General features: G+C 39.4%; 1 protein-coding gene across 2 annotated transcripts in view; it reads right to left on the bottom strand.

Annotated features, from left to right (window-relative positions):
* The window catches only part of PINX1 (PIN2/TERF1 interacting telomerase inhibitor 1), a 73977-nt gene that overhangs the window by 35272 nt on the left and 17642 nt on the right, over positions 1–21063 (bottom strand). The window contains exon 6 of one of the 2 annotated variants that reach the window (XM_006081915.2): positions 19376–19452. The exons of the other annotated variant lie outside the window; for it this stretch is intronic. Within the exon in view, the coding sequence (XP_006081977.1) occupies positions 19376–19452 (77 nt within the window). The remainder of the gene's footprint in view (positions 1–19375; positions 19453–21063) is intronic. 2 annotated transcript variants of the gene reach the window in all.

The raw sequence follows: 21063 nt of genomic DNA, 5'->3' as shown, positions 1-21063 counted from the left end.
CAGACTGGAGGTGGTAAAGAAAACATCATATCATGCACAAGAGCCACTGAAATGTGGCCAGCTTATAGTACTGTTCCTCCAATGTGAAAGGAAAGTAAAAGATATACTATATGCCTTAAGAGACATGACTGTGTCCTACAGGTAAATTAAAAAATATACAGTGAAGATTTAAAAAAAGAACCCAAAGACTTCAAATAAATCTATATATATAGAAGGCTAATAGGCAAAGTGTCCCTCTGCCTGTCTAACTGGTTGCTATGACACACACTGACCACCAGGGGACAGATGCTCAACACAGGAACTGCCAAGCTGCAGTGACTTGGCAGCGGCGGTTCTCAAGTGACACACCCCAAAACCAGAGAGGAGGGAGTCCGATTTCTTGTGGGTCTGCGGGGTGAGGAACTTTCATGAAGATGTTACTATAATGCAGGCTCCCAGGGGCAGTGATTTTTGTCTGTTTAGTTCACTGCTACATCACTAGTGCCTAGAACAGTTCCTAGCACAGAGGCATTCAGTAAAAAATCTGCTCCATCAAAAAACTATTAGACTTAATAAATGAATTCGGCAATGTAGCAGGATACAAAATTAACGCCAAGAAACCTATGGCATTTCTATACACCAATAGTGAACTTATAGAAAGAGAGATTTAAAAAGCAATCCCATTTACCATCGCACCAAAAAAATTAAGATACCTAGGAATAAACTTAACTAAAGAGGCAAAAGACCTCTACTCAGAAAACTACAGGACGTTGAAAAAAAAGATAGAAGAAGACATAAACAGATGAAAAAACATACCATGTTCATGGATTGGTAGAATCAACATCATTAAAATGTCCACACTACCCAAAGCAATCTACATATTCAATGCACTTCCCATTAAAATACCAATGGCATATTTCACAGACCTAGAAGGAACTCTCCAAAAATTCATCTGGAATAAAAAAAGACCCCGAATAGCTGCAGCGATCCTGAGAAAGAAGAACAAAGTAGGTGGGATCTCAATACCAGATATCAAGCTGTATTACAAAGCCACTGTTCTCAAAACTGCCTGGTACTGGCACAAGAACAGACATATAGATCAATGGAATAGAATAGAGAGCCCAGAAATCGACCCGAACCAATATGCTCAAATAATATTTGACAAAGGAGGCAAGAACATACAATGGAGTCAAGACAGTCTCTTCAATAAATGGTGTTGGGAAAATTAAACAGATACATGCAAAAAAATGAAACTAGACCACCAACTTACACCATACACAAAAATAAACTCAAAATGGATAAAGGACTTAAATGTAAGACGGGAAACCATAAAAATACTAGAGGAATCCAAAGGCAACAAAATCTCAGACATATGCCGAAGCAATTTCTTCACCGATACAGCTCCTACGGCATTGGAAACTAAAGAGAAAATAAACAAATGGGACTACATCAAAATAAAAAGCTTCTGCACAGCAAAAGAAACCATCAACAAAACAACAAGAAAGCCCACTGCATGGGAGAACATATTGGCCAATGTTATCACCGATAAGGGTTTAATCTCCAACATTTACAGGGAACTCATACAACTTAACAAAAGGAAGATAAACAATCCAATCAAAAAATGGGCAAAGGACCTAAATAGACACCTTTCAAAAGAGGGCATTCAGAAAGCCAAGAGACATAAGAAAACATGCTCAAAGTCACTAATCATCCGAGAAATGCAAATCAAAACAACAACGAGGTACCATCTCACACCTGTCAGAATGGCTATCATCAACAAATCAACAAACGACAAGTGCTGGAGAGAATGTGGAGAAAAAGGAACATTTGTGCACTGCTGGTAGGAATGCAGACTGGTATAGCCACTATGGAAGACAGTATGAAGTTTCCCCAAAAAGTTAAAAATGGAAATCCTATTTGACTCAGTGATCCCACTTCCAGGAATATATCCCAAGAAACCAGAAACACCAGTCAGAAAGGATATATGCACCCCTATGTGCATAGCAGCACAATTTACCATAGCTAAGATCTAGAAACAGCCTAAGTGCCCATCAGCAGATGAATGGATTAGAAAACTGTGGCACATCTACAAGATGGAATACTATGCTGCTGTAAAAAAGAAGGAATTCTTACCACTTGCAACAGCATGGATGGAACTGGAGAGCATTATGCTAAGTGAAACAAACCAGTCAATGAAGGAAAAATACCACACGATCTCACTCATTCATGGATAATAAAGACCATTACAAACTTTTGAACAATAATAGATACAGAGGCAGAGCTGCCTCAAACTGATTGTCAAACTGCAGTGGGAAGGCCAGGGAGGGTTGGGGGGCAGGAGGGAGGGGGGTAAGAGATCAACCGAAGGACTTGTATGCATGCATATAAGCATAACCAATGGACACAAGACATTGGGGGGTATGGGAGGCTAGGGGAAGTTCAAGGCAGAAAAAAAAAAGGAGAGATATATAATACTCTTTGTAATACCTTAAGCAATAAAACAATTAAAATAAAGAGTTACAGAAGAGGAAAAAAAAATCTGCTGAATACATGAATAAGCCAAGACTTTTTTTTAACAATGTTTGTTTGATTGAACAACTGTGCATTCCTTCTCTTTCTTCCTCAATGGAGGGAAGCAGGATTTGAGCTGCATTGGAAAGACTCAGACAGCAGGAGTGGATGAGGTGAGGGCAGTGAAAGTGGAGGCAATGTTGTGGGGAAACAAAACAAGGATGTCTGGAGTGACTGAGGCACTCCTGGTGGAGATCTGTATTATGGATCAGTGGCAGGAGCGTCGGGAACAGAGGTCAGGGTGAGGTGGTGAGAGTCTAGTACACTGGGCTAAAGGAGTGTGCACTTGTTAGACGTAGGGGACTACTGAAGGAGGGCAGAATACTAGGAGGGTGTTTGAGAAAGTAGATAATAATAGGACGTTCTTTAAAAAGCGGGGAGGGGGAGGGGACTGGAGTCAGGAAGATCAGTTAGGAGAGTAATTCGGGGGTAATGACAATTGGCAGTAATGATGATCAGGATATTGGTAAAAATGGAAAAGCAGGATGAATGCTATAGATATTAAAAATATAAAATCAATAGGAGTTGGTGATAGTCTGACTGGATAAGACAGTCAAAGGAAAGAAAATTTAAAGATCATAGTCAAGTTCATTATCCAACTACGCTGGGTAAATAAGGTACACAATGAGGAAAAGGTTGCTAAATGTTGTTATTCTTTCTCTCTACTACTCTGGGTAAGGGTTTAATCAACTCATCATCATTCTCACAGAAAGTGAGCCCACCAACACTTCAATCTGAAACTCAGGACCAAAGAGATTAAGGCTTGGCTCAAGGCCAAAAAAGTAGTTAGTTATCAATAGATCTAAGACTGAAATGGAGCCAAAACCGGTTTGGCTCAGTGGATAGAGCGTCGACCTGCGGACTGAAAGGTCCCAGGTTCGATTCCGGTCAAGGGCATGTACCTTGGTTGCGGGCACATCCCCAGGAGGAGATGTGCAGGAGGCAGCTGATCGATGTTTCTCTCTCATCGATGTTTCTAACTCTCTATCTCTCCCTTCCTCTCTGTAAAAAATCAATAAAATATATTTAAAAAAAAAAAAAGACTGAAATGGAGATATTTCTGCCACTCAGTAAATTATTCTTCCCACTTCAACATCATAACTAGTTTCCATTGATCTTTCTCAACAGTGCAATTATAATGTCTAAGAAAGGCAAACCTGCAGTGGGTGAGGCCTGTCTCTCCTGGCAGAGCACCTTGCATTGTTTCTACGGGATGGGAAAATGGGAGCCAGGGGCAAAACATATGACCTACGACCTTCTGCAATGGGTGCTGGGAGAAAATCAGCAACAGATGGAGCTTGCTGGCTACAGGAATCACACCCAAAAGGCTTCCTTATCAGGGTAATAACAACAATGCAATTCTGTAGGCTCAGAGCATTTTCTGCAATCCACTCACATATTTCTATAGGATAAATTAAGAATTGCATATTTCCATGATATTTTAGACAACTGAGGCACTTGGCAAATTACTTGTGCTTAACTCCTAGAAAGAATATATAGGGCTAAGGGAAAGGAAGAATAATGACAAATAAGTTCTACCTCCTTCACGTAAAGGGAGGGCTTTTCAGTCTTATTCAGGTTCATGTTCCAGGGATGTGTGTAGGAAATAGTCATGAGGAGGCAGAGGGGAAAGAGAAAATATGCGTGTAGAAGGGGAGGTCCACTAGAGATCATTTAAAATTCAGATGGTTTCTAGGACAATCCTGTATAAATACACCTTATAAGGAAGTAAACTGGGCAAATTTTTGTTTGTTTTTTGTTTAAAATGGAAATAATGCTAGGGACAGAATTGGAAAACAACAGCTCTCCGCACCTCCAAGATTTCTGAAATAAAATAGTTTACATTGTGGAATTGATGGACGGAAAAAAGGGTTGTTAAATTTTCAAACAAATTTTTCTTCTGACGTGAAAGGATTTTATCTTAGTGTTCCATCTAAAATAAAAATTCATGAGGAGACAACAGGGTTAATCTCTGGAAAGACTGAACTTGAGAGGCTCTGCTGGGTAAGACCTCGGTTGCAGCTGGAGGGCAGGCTGAGATGCTGCCTGAGAATAAGGAAGCCAGAACAGGCCAGGATATATGTGTAAGGTCCTCCCCACCCCATCCCTTACCAGAATCTAGGCCATGTTCCCCAAGCAAGAGTGTCTTTCTGGGGAAACTGAACCCCACTGAAGAACAGACCTGCAAGTTCTGACATCTGGGGTGTGACCCAAGGAAAGGCCAATTCACCATGAACATGCTACAGCAAAACTTACCAGATGAGCTGTGCTGACAATGCAAACAGCTTCCAATCAGCTGTTCACTGATTGACTCTTAAATCCCAAAGAAAAAAGGAGCTCAGAGGAAAAAGACAGAAAACAATTTGTAAATCTCGTATCATAATGCATTCCGAGACAAAGAAATATATTGTATTCATAAAACAAGAACAAGATGCTATTTTAAAATAAGTAAATAGACAGGAACAATTAGATGATGAGAAATGGCTCTTGGAAAATAAAAATATGAGAGCAAAATAAAAAATTTTAATAGGAAGTTTAGAAGATAAACTCAAGAAAATTTTCCCCAAAGCAAAACAAAGATACAGGAAAATAGAAGAAAATATTTTAAAGATCTATGAATAATCCAAGAAGTCTACCATGTAACTACTTTCTTCCAGAGAAAACAGAGGTGGAAAAATTATCAAAGAATGAATAAAAGGTAATTTTCCAGAACTGACGAAAGGACATGAATCTTCACATCAGAAGGCCTATCAAGTGTCTGGTGAATAAAAACCTATACAACTCACATTTCCATAAGATTTTAGAAATTCAAAGATAAAAAGATCCTAAAAAATCCTGAAGATAAGACAAAGAAAACAGATATGTATAAAGGATCAATGAATAGCAAGAACCGATATCAGAAGACACTAGAGCAGCGGTTCTCAACCTATGGGTCACGACCCCTTTGGTGGTGGAACGACCCTTTCACAGGGGTCGCCTAAGACCATCCTGCATATCAGATATTTACATTACGACTCATAACAGTAGCAACATTACAGTTATGAAGTAGCAATGAAAATAATTTTATGGTTGGGTCACAACATGAGGAACTGTATTTAAAGGGCCAGAAGGTTGAGAACCATTGTACTAGAGTAATATCTTCAAAATTCTAAAAGAAAATAATTTCCAACCCAGAATTCCTTACCCACACAGTTTACCATGATATTAGGATAGAGATTTCAGACCTGCACCGCTTCTCAGAAAGCTGCTGAAGATGTGAAGGGAGGTAGGATTCAGGACAGAGGAGGTAACAGGAGCAGGTGGAGGACAGTGTCTAGGATGCTGGAGTGGAGCAAACCAAACAGCCAGTCCAGGGTGAGCAGGAAGAAAGGGGTCCTAGGAGGGTGCTCTCCTGGGGAAAGGAGACAGAGTATTCGATGTGTTTGACACTGCAGAAAGCTTTATATTGAGGCTAGTAGAGGGCATGGGGAAAATTACATAGATACACCTTTTGTTCCTTTCCAGAAAACAATACAAACTTGTAGAAGGAAATGTAATTACAGTACATTATTTGGCTTAACAGGGAATGGTATTTACATAGTCATAATAATATAAACACCAAATACCAAATTAACTAATAATTGTAATATATCAGCATTTGGAGTGGCAAAAGACCTAAATCCTAATCTCCCAAAATAGAAGTGGAGAAAATGCTAAAAATTAACACATCAAGAAAGTCAATGTAAGATAGTGAAATAAGTCAGACAGAAAAAGTTAAGGACCATATGATTTCACTAATATGTGGGCTATAAAACTGAAAGCAACAAATTAATAAATTAGAAAAACAAACAAAAACTCAAAGATACAGACAACAGCATGGTGGTTATCAGAGGGGGATGGATAGTAAAAGGTAAAGGGGGTCAGAAATATAGTGGCAGAAGATAATTTGACTTTGTGTGGTGGGCACAAATGTAATATAGAGATGATGGATCATAGAACTGTATACTTGAAACCTACATAATCTCATTAACCAATGTCATCCCAATAAATTTAACTTTAAAAGGAAAATTAATAAAGATAAATATCATGTAATTTAAGAAGAACTGGCAGTGTTGTAGGAAGCAGGCTTGGGAAGTGAAGAAGTGAGGGGCATAATTGAAGAATGCCATTTTTCGTGCTGTTTAGTGCAGCTCAATTTTTAAAAATCTATGTGCATTTATTACTTTGATTAAAAATTAATAATGAACATTTAAAAAGTAATCAGTCCTGGCTGGTGTTGCTCAGTGGTTAAGAGTGTTGGTTCATACACCAAAGGGTCACAGGTTCAATTCCTTGTCAAGAGCACATATCTGGGTTGCAGGTTCCATCCCTGGCCCTGGTCGGGTGCATGGAGGAGGCAATCAATCGATGTGTCTCTCTCACATTGATGTCTCTTTCTTTCTCTCTCTCTCTCTCTCTCTCTCTCTCTCCTTTCCTCTCGCCCTCCCAAGTACTCTCTCTGGAGATCAATGGAAAAAATATCCTCGGGTGAGGATTAACAAAAGCAAGCAAACAAAAAACAAACAAACGAACAAATAATATATATATATGTAATCATATGTGCCAAGCTTTACATATGATATCATTTAATTTTCACAATAATGCTATTGGATGACACTATTATTATCCCCCTTTTAAAGATGAGGAAATTAAAGCACACAACTTGCCTAGAATCTTATTACTAGAAACTGATGGGACCAGGATTCGAACTCAGGCAGTGTGGACAGAAATCTGGAGTTCTTAACTTTAAAGGAAGCCAGGAAATTTTAATAATTTTATAAATCATTTTGGAAATAGCTATTTGAATTCACTTATTGATATACCTAGATAATCAAAAGCAATCAAACTGACATGAATAAGGAGAAAGCATTTATTTTCTCATATCTAAAATCCTGTATTTCTTTTATCAACAACAAAAATGCAGCCTAAACAGCAAGAGCAGCAGAAAAGAAAAAGTTGGAAAAAAATTGCAGTCACACAAACTAGAGTTAAAAAATGACTAAGTTTCCTTGATATATGAATTTGTTGGAAAACCATTTATCAACAGCCTGTTTCTCTCTAGCAGAGTCCCTCAAGCCGAGAGCCATGTCATTCCCCTTTGACTGATTAATTAGCCAATCAGGGGACATTTTTCATTGTGAGGCATGATGGTTTATTCCAGCTAATGTTTGGTCTCTAATGGCGACATATTAAAGCCAACTCGGCTATTTTAGCCCTGTGGAGTGACCAAAAGGAAAGGATAGAAGATAAATCAAAAGAGCTCCCTTCAGTTTCCCTTCAGTCCTTAACAAAACCCCCAAGGAGCAAATGGCTGGAGAAAAGAGCCTCTACCAATAAAGAGAAAAAAAACAAAGAAAAGAAAGGTAGAAGTGCCTTCAAGCCAAGGGGGTCCTTTCCTGTTTCTGAAGAGCAATAATTTATCCTCTGTTGATTAACAGACCACTGATAGAACAGGCACCAAAAAGTCAATATCCAGCTCTTCTTCCTTTTATCAAAAGCTGTGCTCAATAGAAAATCTAGCTCTGCAATGCTTCTTACTCACTTGGAATGATTTTGCCTGCACTCTGAATTAGAAGAGGCCAGCCAGTAACCCGATCTCAGGCACTATTTACACACTGATCTCCCTCTAGTCAGGCAGTGGCCCAAATGCACAAGTTCTCGAAGCTTCTTGTCCATCCCCATGCATTTGACAGCTACCAAAGCACAAAGAGGTATAAGTTCAAATCAAGTTCCTATAGGGGATAGATATGAATATTCACATATCCAGGAGATGAAAAGCACATCTTAAATATATTCAGTGCTGCCAAGTACACTCAACAAGATGGTTCTAAGCAGCTAGTCTTTGCTGGGCAATTTCCACACTTAAGCACGTAAAACTAGCCAGCTTCCTCACCTTCAAGTAAGCCAAAGATTACCAGCTACCAGTCCGTGCTAGATGAGACCACAAACATTATTCACTTGTCCTGGAGAAAATTTAGCACCACCACCACCATCGTTATTATTTATGAATCTTGGATACTTTCAGACAAGATATCAGTTCCCCTGATTCCCTGTTGTCTTAAAGTCAGACTATTTACCTACACATTTAGTTACATGCCTGGACCCCACTGGCATTTGAATTTGAGACCCAGGATAAGTATTGTTCATGTCACATCTTCTTTTCTATGACTGATCCACCCAGAGACTCCTGCCCTTTGGGCCCAATCAATTAACAATTCCTCTCTGTAAATTTTCCTCACATCCCCAGTAAGAATTAGTGGCTCCCTGGTCTGGTGTTCCCTTGGTGTTTAAAGCATTCTCCAACAACTGAATTTGATTCACAAAAGTGTCACTGAGAATCTGCTGGATGCTAGGCATGGTTCTCGGTGCTATAAGAGTACAAAAATTCCTGTTTCACTCTGAGGAAGACAGGAAATAAGTAAACTACTCAGTAAATCAGATGGTAATAACTGCTATGGAGAAAAATAAGGCAAAGAAGAGGTATAAGAATGACAGGGTTTTTGTTGTTACTGCTTGCATTTTCAAATACAAATAGGGTAATTAAGGAAGACTGACTGAGATGACAAAGTGTGAGCGAGGTAGGGGGCAAGCCATTCCATGTAGAGGGGCTACCAAGTAAAGAAACTGAGGCGGGAGCAATCCTGAAGTGCTGGAGGAATGGCAAGGAAGCCAGTGTCACCAGAGCAGAGTGAGTGGGCAAGATCAAAACAGAAGATGAGCAAGGGCAACTGTGTGTTTGTGTGTGAGAGAGAAAGAGAGAGAGAGAGAGGTGTGTGTGATGGGGGCAGGGGAAGTGGAGGAGAGGATCATGCAGGACTGTAGGCCACTGTAAGGATCTGCCCTTTACTCTGAGTGTGACAAGGACACTTGGGAGAGCTTTGAAAAAAGCAGTGACATGACCTCAATTACATTTTCAAAAGATGGCTCAAGCTGCTATGGGAAAAATACACTGTTAGACTCTCATAGAGAACTGATTACATTATGTTCAATACGTTTATATTTCTATCTCCTCTAGCAGAGGACCATGACTTCCTTGAAGGGGCCAAGTACTATTGTCTTTATAGTTTCAGCAATTAGAGTAATAACTGGGACACACTGGGTACTCAATAAATACAGAATAGTTAACTTTGGAAGTTTTTCCTGCTTTCCCATCTATACTAATAAAAGGGTAATATGCTAATCAGACCAGACATCTTCCGGACGTCCTTCTGGACAAAGCCACGGTGGCAGGGGCTGAGGCAGAGGTGATTAGGGGCGATCAGGCCAGCAGGGGGGAGCAGTTAGGGGGCGATCAGGCTGGCAGTTAGGAGGCGACCATTCATAAATGTTCCTTAAATGGGAACATTCTTTATAACTAGCTTAATCTCTGAAGCTCTTATTAAAATCTGTTTTTCCTTCTTATTGATATTTAAATCAGACTAAGAAGAAATCAGAAATAGTCCTACTTGAGTACAGGGACATAAAGTAGGGGCATGATCCTAAAAGGTCTTTCTGTCCTTGGGATCCTATTACCTTTACATAAAAAGACTCTAAAGGTACTATAACACTATAGATATTTTGGGAATACAGATAGTATAAATTTTATTAAGTTCACTACCATCATCTCCATGGATACTCAATAAATGATGATAATAAAGGGCTTCTATCTCCATTTTCTTTCACTTTTTTAAAGCAATGAGTTCTTCATACTCTAAACAAATGCCTAACCTCGACACAAAATTGTACAGATGTCATTTTAGAAGGAAGATCATTCCTTATCTTAAATATTAAGTAAAACAAAATTGATATGCTAAGAAGTCTCTGTAATTGCTATAATGGCATATGAAAAGCCTCTTTGCTAGAGGGCTTGGAGAAAATGGAGAACTTACTGGCAATGAGTGAGTTTAGTGAGTACATTTATATTACATATTGTGCAGCATGTAACTGTGCACATATGGATTAAAATTTTCTCATTTCAAAATTATGTTTCAGTGGAAATTAGTACTCACCACCTTAAATTTGAGTGTGTTAACAATTATAATAGTGATCTTAGCAACAACTAAGATGCACTGGGCAGTTATTACATGCTAAGAACTTTGCTAAGAGATTTACATGGCTTATTCATTAATCCTACACATTTTATCAGCCCCATTTTATTAATGAAGAAGTTGAGGTTTATAGAGGTTAAATAACTTGCCTCAAATCACATAATCTTCAAAACTATTCATGGCCTCAAATGCAGGCTTATTAAACTCTAAAGTGCCTATTCTCAACTATATTCCACTGACTGAGCCTCCCTGTAGAAGAAACTAGAGAAATAGAACATTTCATTAGATGGCATCATTTCTTCATTCTACTGGTTAAGATGGTTATACCATGTTCACCATAAATGTGTAATCAGAGAAACATAGGATGAGGGATCCTAGAGAGACATTTCAGTGATCTAGATGCCAAACCACCCAAAAATGTAGCAGCTTAAAATGTTAACAATCATTTCACTATTACTCACTATTTCTGTGGGTCAGCAAGTCAAAGAGGTTGGCTGGGCAGTTCTGGCTAAGAGTCTCTCTAACAGGGCTGTGGTCAAAAGTGGTTAGAGCTGGCCTGGCAGGGGGCTGGCCAGACACCTCTCTCTCTTTATAACTCTCTGAGTCTCGGTCTCTCCACGTGCACTACCTTGGGCTTTCTTACAGCTTGGGGGCTCAAGGCAGCTGAACTGCTTACCCAAAGGCTGAAGGTTTCAAGAGCAAGCATTTTAGCTAACAAGGCCCCAGGAATCACACAACACCCCCACCACTAGATTCTACTGGCTACAGCAAGTCATAAGCCTGCCCAGATGGAAGGGGAAAGGACTAGGCTCCACCTACTGAGGACAAAGTGGCAAGGGTCAACTGAGAAGAGTAGGTGAAAAGGGAGATATCACTGAGGCCATCTTTGGAAAATAGAATCTACTACTAGAACACAGAATTCAACACTCTCATTTTATAGATAAGAAAACTGAGTTTACAGATAAAATAAGAACATTCAAGACTGCTCATTTCACTTTAATACTCAGAATTTCTAATAACTCTTTTAAGCCTTAATTCACTAAGACAATTTGCTATTTTACCTCAAGATTATTTGATATCTTGTTTGAATACATCAAAGACTTTTCACATTCATCTCTGGAATAAAAAGCATAGATAATGCAAAACTTCAGGTCAAGTAGCATTTCAGGTGTATTTCATGTGTTCTCTTTACTCCAGAACCAAGGAAACTTAGACTTGGAAGGACTCATGCATTTAGTGCGGACTCCTACCTCTTACAAGAGGTACTCCTACCTCTAACCACAAAGTACTTCCTGTAGCTGGCCAGTTTATCAACCCACGCTGCTTTCTTTCTCGAAGTAGAAATCTTTCTATGAATACCATCCATTAGCACTAGTTCTTCCTTATGAAACATACCAAACAAAACTGTTCCTTTTCTAGAGGACCACTGAGAGCATCCAACATTCAAAGTCAGGACCTCTCTGTGGTCAGGCATCATTTCCCAACTGACCGCCTGCTAGTGCCTGTGCATCACATTCTTTCCAATATGTCCCTAATGGCATTCTCTGAATGCACTCTTTTAAAATAGGGCACCGAGTCGTGAACAGAACAGTTCAAATATAGTCATCAGTGCAGAAAACAAGCAAAAAGCCCATTGCTTTCAGCATGTGGGCACAACCCATCTAAAGCAGCCCAAGGCTGCACTCAGGATAGCTGACATTCTACATATTTTGGTTGAACTTGTGGTCAAGTTACATGCCCTAGCCTCTAATTTAATTCTCATCCTGCTGTTACCAAATTAAAATTAAATTTTTCCAGGATTAAATGAGACTTTACACATTGTCATAAAATTTCATCTGCTTAGTTTTAGGTAAATGTCCCAGCTTAGAGAGATTATTTTGAACCTTGGTTTTGTTATCAATGGTCAAGTGATGACAAGAATTACTGAAGTCATCACTGATGACAAACAATAAACTTTAGACATTAAATATATTATTCGGCCTGGTTGTGAACTTAGCTTAAATTTATCTGTAACTAAAAGTTCTTCACTAGAAGGTTAGCCAACACTAGGCTGGAAAATCTGCCCAACTCTTGAATGCTGATGCCCATATCTGGGGTGAGGAGATGAAGGCAAAGTAGTAGGAGTTGCAAAAATAGGAAAGGTTCAAATTTAAGTCTAAATCCCATAAACCATTTACAAAACTCAACCCAATTCATAAATATACATCACTAACATGAAAATTCAGAAGTAAGGAGAAATAACAGTGTCCAATTCAAAGACATTTCAAGTAAAAATGAAAAGGTCTCTTCTTTTCCCAGTGATCTTCCCCTATAATGTGCTTAGGGCAGTTTATAGTACTAGAAGAATGGTCCAAAAATACCCCATGAATTCAACAAACGAAAAAAGAAGGATCTGCTTAAAGTTCATTTTCAGATTTGATGATCAGTAAGAAATGAAAAAGAACGGGGATTCATGATAATTGACAATAAAGGGACACAAAGCATAAAAAAGTCATACTTTGGTTCAAAAAGCAAAGGCCATCAGGAGAATTCAAGGAAGTGATCATTAATTGGGTACCCTGGGAGAATATAATTCTCACTAGGTTTCTAATTCAATCAGGCAAAGAGACTGACAATTATTTTGCCAAGAGACTATGTCAGAAAAATGCTGTTTGGAGAAACAAAGTAGAAATGCTGGTAATATATTCTAATTCCTTGATATGGTTCAGGAGTATTTTCTCTAGTGATAAGGCTGAATCAGGAAACAAGCTGGATAGAGGAAGGAAACTGGTAAGGTGGGGGAGGGAAAAAATGAGAGAATTCTAAAAAAAAAAAAAAGGAACATCAGGAAGTTCAACCAGATAGGAACTAATGGAATTTGTTTTTCAATGTCTGATTCCAACTTGCAAACCAAGTGAGAAAAGACACACACGCACACTGGCCAGCACAAGTACCTGCTGCAGGTCTCTAGGGGCCCTAGTAATTTCAATTCAATATAATTGATCATTTCTTTGTCTCTGTAGAAAGTGCATACACCTCTAATTTAAGTGCACTCCAATCCAGAGTTACTGTCTTCTGATTAATATAGTACAAAAACGGTGGGGAAAAGGACTTGAAAATTAAAAATGTACGGAAATATCTAACCAGCCATTCCCACATTGAAGAGTTTATTAGAAGTTTTCAGGGCAATTGATAGTTTGTGATGGTCTTTCACTGTTTAAGCAAGCAGTTCTGAACAGCCAGATCCGGCTAGGGAAGCAGTGCTCCAGGCAGCCTCGTGGCTTAAGGGAGCACCAAGTGCCAATAAAGTGAACACAGTCCCTGAAAAGACAGGAAGCCTTTAACTTCTGTAGCCGTGGAAAACGGTCAAGCCGATGAAAAACTATTCTAGAGGGAAGTGCAATGTCTGAAAGCTCATTTCTGGCAAATGGGATTGACTTTTAAAAACTTAAAATGGCATAGCACACACTCATTCAATAATCCCCTCTCAAAAATCTGTGTGCTTGGCATAGAATTGGAAATTAGCTGATGAATATTTCTACTCTCAAAGAAGAGATAGTTATTTACTGATCAAAATATTTCGAGTATTTAATTATGAAACTATACAAACCATGAGTAGTAATTCAGTCCATTTAAAAAAAGAGAACAATGAGACTTCAATTTACTGAATCCCTACTATGCACCAAGCACTGAATTTATCACATGCTGGGGACCCAGAAATGAGTACCACACAGGTCCTCCCTCTCTCATTAAGTGGTTCACTGTCCAGCACATGTGACAGATGAACAAATCCACCTGTAAAAATACAGCAGATAGATTTCTCCATCAGACACATGAAGGTCAGAGAGAGGACAGAAAGCGTCATTTAAATTTCATAAATGTGTCCTAGACATCTTAGTAAACGTTTAGCTTGGATTGTTTTATTTTGATGTTATTTTATTTCTATATGTTATATGGAAAATTAAGGATTCAGATTCTTGGCTTGGCACAGTTTGTTTGACTACATAATACAAGGCTCACTCCTATTACTCTAACAAAGAAAATTTTCATTTGAAGTGATTTTTTTATTTTAACTAGGAAGAGATTTTTATGCATAGTCCTGGACTTTAAAGCTCTTTTTCGGATCAAGGACTCCTTTGAAAATCTGATAAAAGCATTGAACTTTATATACATACATGCACACATGCCCACACACATTTTCATGCAATTTAAAGGAGCTCACCAACCTCACGAAGTGCACCCAGAGCTACTTACTGCCCAAGGAGCTTTCCTATACCGACAAAACTGTCACACAATGATGATGCCACTTTGTATTTACAGTTTGATACGTTTCCAAAATTACTAAAGCAAATGACTTACTAGTAATTGACAGGTTTGGACTTTTTAAAGACATCAAATGATCTGTTTTCCACAAGGCTTTCTCTAAAGACCCATAGATAGAAGACATAAATAGCATGAATAACTGGGAGGTAGGTCATGGAAACTACAATCAGCCTTTAAAACTTGTGTATTGATCATTACTGATATGAGCAGACTCAGCATCAAACTGAGAGAGATCAGACTGTTCACACATATTCTACTTCAAATAGACATTTCTGTTGGCACAGTGGTTGCTGGGGTTAGGGATGGTGGGGGAGGGGATGTGAGTATGAGGGAGATCTCTGTGGTGGAAGGATAGTCTACATATTAATCGAGACCAAGGTTACAGGACCCACAAGTGTGATAAAGTGGCACGGAACCACACACAAACATTGTACCAATGTGAATTAGTGGTTTTCATCTGCACTATAGTTATGCCAGATGTAACCACTGGGATAACTGGGTGAAGGGCACACGGGACCTCTCGGAACCTCTGAATATCTTTGTAACTTCCTGTGTGTCTATAATTATTTCAAAATTAAAAGCTTAAAGAAAACCCTCATGTTATTAATCAAGAGCCGTTGATATTTTTTGAATAAAATATATTCAGATTATTCATTTCATTTGAGACCAGAAAGTGCACAAGTGACACAGTATCTATGCCACAGAAACTCACCCTAGCTCTTTCTAAATCCAGCCCACAGCTCCAATGACAAAGTAAAATCGTTCCCAAAGCTGGCCAGGCATGTGTAACATGCCCTAAACCCACACCAGTTCAACTTTGCCTGAAGGCAAGGCGAAGTTTTAAAAGTCAAACATTATTTTCAGCAAAATGAGAATAACAGCCAATCATTTTCCCCACAAAGTTATGATAAAGTATTAACTACTTGTCTCTGACAAAATCTAAAAGAAAACTTCTAAAGCACAACTAAATCATTTAGATGTAGATTTTTAAAAGTGCAATAGAAGTTCATTGTCACTGGCAGTATTGTGCTAGAGGGAAAGGACTCTGTGGATTTAAATCCCTTTGTGCCACTTTGGAGCGCTGTAACAAATACTTCTGAGCCTCGGTTTCCTCGTTGCTAAAAAGGTGCTAATAAGGCCGACTTCATAGGATTGGTAGGAGGATTTAATGAGATACTATCATAAGTGCCTAGCATAATGTCTGGCACACAGATGGTTGATAAACTTGTAATTCTGTTATTGTAACAGTCAGGGGGTGTAGAAATTAGTAAGTATGGGTTATTGTGAGAGATACATGTTGCCCAAGCGAGACATGGTCAATGTCCAAGATTCTTTAAATCTAGATGCAAGGACCGAGTCAATGTCAGCACCTTCTCCAGAGCACCAGAGAGGCCTTACTGCTTTAACCTTCAAGCTGCTCTGGTTTCAGAGATTCTTCAGGTATGTGAATGCAGCAGCGCCTTTGCCTTGGCAATGCCAAATACAATTCAGGCCAATGTTGCTATGGGGGTCAAAGGAGTAAAAACAAAGCAATATTCTTCCCAACTTCGAACAGGAGCCAAAAGAGGTTGTATTTTCCAACAGATCTGATCAAAGGCCTTCCGCCTTTGGCTATAAGGGCTGTTGTAACTAACAGGTAAGGTTTCTTAGCAACAGTTTATTCGGGTGTGCCTCAGTAAAAGCAAACTCCACATATGAAAATCTCGGTATACGTAAAATTTAAAAGAAACTCTGACTTTCAATTTGTTGTTTGAAAATGAAACTAGACTTAAAGACACTTTATCTTACCAATACATACAGGAATATGTCAAATGTAAAATACTGCGGCGGCCCCGCCTACTCAGGGAGGTGCCCCAACCACCACCAGCACCACCACCACCATCATCATCACCTGGGAGCTCCCAGAGAAGCGGAATCTTGGGTCCCACCCACCCTCACGAACCAGAATTTGCAGGTTAACAAACTCCCCAGATGATTTATGGACACATTAAGATTTGAGAAGCCCTGTCCTAGGCAACACTCGTGACCCTAACGCTAGAAGTCCACAGGGTGGGGCAAAAGTAGGTTTACATCTGTGAGTACGCAAAACAGTTTATTCTTATATTATGATTTACTAATTAATATATTATTTTTCCTATGAACAGCTGTAAAACTACTTTTGCCCACCCTGTATAGTTACATATCATGGCTTTGACTAGTGGTTCTCAATCCTTACTCCTTATTACACATTAGAATCATCATCTCAATCATCTGGGTAGGCTTTTTTATTAAATTTTTTTTCTTCTTTTTTTAATACTTATGCACGGACCCTAACCCAAGATTTGGATATGACTGGCCTGGGGTGGAACCCTGGCATTAGCATTTTAAAAAAAAGCTCCTTAGGCGATTCGAGTGCAAGTGTTGCTGAGAACCACGGCTACAGATCAAGAGCTGGGCTGGGACACAAACCCACCCTGCCAGACACTTAGGATCTCAGAAGGATTTCTCAGAAGAAAACATCCAACTGGGATGAAGACTGAGGTGTACTAGATGTAAATCTTGCACAAAACACAGTGTCTTTTCTACACTAACTGCACCCAAATAGGTTTTCCCTGGGTTATTAGTGGGTAATTATTTCTGAAGCTTCTCAGACACAGGCTCACTTTAACATGATCACAAATGACCACACCACCAAAAAGTCAAGTAACACCAAACTTACTGGTACCTCATGGCACCAGTAAGTCCTCCAGTAGATGTCTGCCGAGGATTAGAAGCCTCTAATCTCTGTAACGAAAACCTTTCTTGTGCTTACCAAATAAATTCTTTTCACATTCTACCAAAAGCCCATACATAAGATTTCCTTCCCTGACCTGTTCAACTATAAAATTGCAAAGAGTGAGCTGGAGAAGAGGAGGGTTGGGTAGTAGGGATTGGCAGCAGGGAGAAAAGGGAGGATCAAGGGATCCGAGAACACAAGGATTTGGAAGAGTCTGTGCAGCAGGAATGCTAGTCTAAGAGTGGGAACAGAAAGGTTAGCATCGGGGCTCCAGGGTGGGACGTGGGGTTAAAGCAAAGGTGCAGGATGTGGCCATGGAGGGGGCTGTTAGGGCAGAGCAGAGGTGAGTTTCCTTGGTCATCCTGAATTACTGACAATGGTCAAAGGAGGGATTCAAGAGGAAGACTGAGATAAGGCAGATGCAAACTCTTTAGTGAACAGGCAGAGGGCCTAATCCAGGTCACACACTAACCAAGAGGTGTGACCAGAAGCAGGTTGTCTGATGACCTCGGCTCTTTCCAGCAGCCTCTTGAGAATGAAGCATCCAGCATGACCTGATATCAGAACACCTCCTCCCTAATGACCCACCTGCCTTTGGCATGACTCAGCTGCCCTACAGGCACCACCCCTCGGCAAGCTGTGCGGCCTAGGTTTCCTTTCTGGGGCCTGCTTCCTCTGTCCTCACTGTTAAAGGTATAGGGTCAGAAAAGTGCTAAAAGACTAAAAATTTAGTCCCAAAATTTCGAATAACTGGTCATTCCAAAGTCTTTGAAAATAATATTAAGAAACAAATAACTATCATCCAGGGGAAATTTGTCAGTCTGGAGAAATATGAGAAATAAATGAAACAAGACTTTTTTTTTTACAGTCACCAAGGGCCTTGGCTAGGAACCAATATAGGAATATAAGTATGCCATACTAGATCAGCTGAGTAATAGCTGTAGCAACCATATATTCCAGATTTTCGTAGACAACATCAATTTTAAATATTTTGATCCCATTATCTCTAAAAATCCATATTTTAAGAATTCTAATATTGACATCCCAACTACATACAGGGCTGTTTCTTACAGCTGAAAATGGTCCCCCCAAAATGTTGTGCTATATTGCACAGCCCGATTTAATAGTTAGGATTATGAGTTATAGATTCATCCTGCTTAAGGCATAGTTGAGTCACCCTATTCTTATCTTCTAGTTCTGAAACAAACAGTATTATGCAGCGGAAAAAATACTGCTTTTAAATCCCTTCCAGACTCAATGCTGATCCAACACCGTTTCATAATGTTTTAAGATGGGACAGACCAGAACTGCAGTTCACATGTGATGTTCTTCCTCCCCAGGCCATATTCCAAATAGAGAGATGCCGTCTGAGCAAAGCACACACAATCGCTGCATGCGACCTCCCGCTCTCCTGCAGACGGGAGAGATACACTTTCCCCTTGAATAAACCAGCCATAGGATTCATCCCCGAGTTTAGTCTAGTCCTCATACAACAACAATAAAACCCAAATAACACACATCCCTTTTAGAGATTCCTTATAAAACATATTGTCTACCAACTGTTAAGGAGGCTCACATTTAGCCTTTGTTAGAAGCCTCTAAAAGGCTTTTTTTTTTTTTGGTAACTTTGTCTGAAAACTACTAATCATAATAAACAGTTCTAAACACAGTTGAAAATCAAACTGTGGAAATAGAACATATCAGCTATATGGTAGCTTAATACCTCGGGTGTCTTCTTACTCTGTCTTTTCCCAAAAACGCAGTCCAGATCTGTTCTGCTCCGAGATGATAGGTCCTTCCCTGGAAAAACAACACGGTGCCTTTGAGTCACACCAATCTTTCTAACACACAGAGCACAAACATGAGCTGTGAACTCCTGAAAGCAAAATGAGTTTTGAAAAAGAAACAATTCTGTAAACTACTGACTTCTGTCTCCCCTGCACAGACGACAATTCTTTAATTAACTAATAACATTAAATTTTAAAATAACTTAAAAATCAAATAAATGTTTGAGAACCAGGACTGCTGACATTCTCTTAATGGTGGAAACAACTAAGAGCGCGGAGATTGAGAGAACTAAATTCTAAAGCCAGCTCCACTCCTGGCACGCCTTCAAGATGCTGTTTGTGTGTCTCTGGATCCCCCAGGTATAAAATAGATCTTACTGACTTCAAGGAGACACAAGCTACTTATATAGGACCATGAAATGCAGACTAGAAAATGCTGCTGAATATAGAACTTCAAAGCCGTACATGCACCTATGAATGAGAACACACTGCATTTGACATACAGGAGCTCAACAGTTACTGAATAACTGAAAATTTAAAAAGAATAAATGCAAACAAAAAGTACTGGATGAGGGTGAAAGAGGTTGCTATATTAGCTTTAAATAATAGGATACACAATAAAAGCAGGAGATGAAATGGCTTCTCACAAAAGCAGTGGCCAAAAGACCCATAATTCTTATTAAAAACGCTAAACTCTAACTTAATTTCAAACCACAAACCAAGTAATTTAAAATTCACTTTTTGGAATTTTCACTTCTACCAAAAATACTCTGTGAGCAGTTGACCAAATCCATTCCCATTTGTCAACTTCAGGTAAATGCCTTTTAAAATGTAACTGCTACATGTAAGTCTTAAAGTTCTGGGGGAGTAGGCTCTGGGTTAGACACAGGAATTTTCATTTTGAGTTGGAAGCCCTAGTTCCACTGTCAGACTCACTTCTTGGTTCCTTGTAGCAAAATTGACTTGGCAAAGTAATGTCATGACCCAGAAGGTTCTAGTTCACTGATTACCACTGGGGCATTCAAATATGATATTGCTCAGTGACTCCATGAAATTAAAAAAACAAACACCCTTCGATTAATGCAAAGCCAGGTGCCAAAACCAGTTTCATAGGCAGGCAGCAATTTCAACGGTCCAGTCAGCACGACCTGTTCCCATCCAGAAGAACATGCTCCTCTGTGGTTCTACGCTGCTCTCTCCTTTCCTGCTGAGCTAGAAAGGAAGGCTTCCTGCTTCTAAGAGATTATGTAGTAGAACCCAGACAAAACACCCCAAAGGAAACCAACTTTAAAACAAAATGAAGCACATCCAGATAGGAACTCAGAAAATAAACCAGAAGAGAGGGGAATAAAATGGGTCGTGGAGGTGAGAGGTGGACAAACCCTCAGCAGGTCTAGAGATCTATTCTTATCTTTGTCAAAAGCATAGCAGACCACATTCCGGGTGGCAGTTTCCATTTTAAGGAAAAGGAGTTGTTCTTAGTTCAAAATATGTATTGGTCAACTATTGTAAACTATCTTCTGAAATGGAACAGATACTCCAAAAGAAATGCAAATAAAGATCTCTTTTACAGCAATGCAACAAAAGGAATGCTGGAAGGATTCAGGAAGAGAGGGTACATGCA

Source organism: Myotis lucifugus, unplaced genomic scaffold (assembly GCF_000147115.1).
Source record: "Myotis lucifugus unplaced genomic scaffold, Myoluc2.0 scaffold_1, whole genome shotgun sequence".
Classification (NCBI taxonomy): domain Eukaryota; kingdom Metazoa; phylum Chordata; class Mammalia; order Chiroptera; family Vespertilionidae; genus Myotis; species Myotis lucifugus.
The sequence above is the reverse complement of the archived record's forward strand: the minus strand, read 5'-3'. Positions and strand labels throughout refer to the sequence as shown.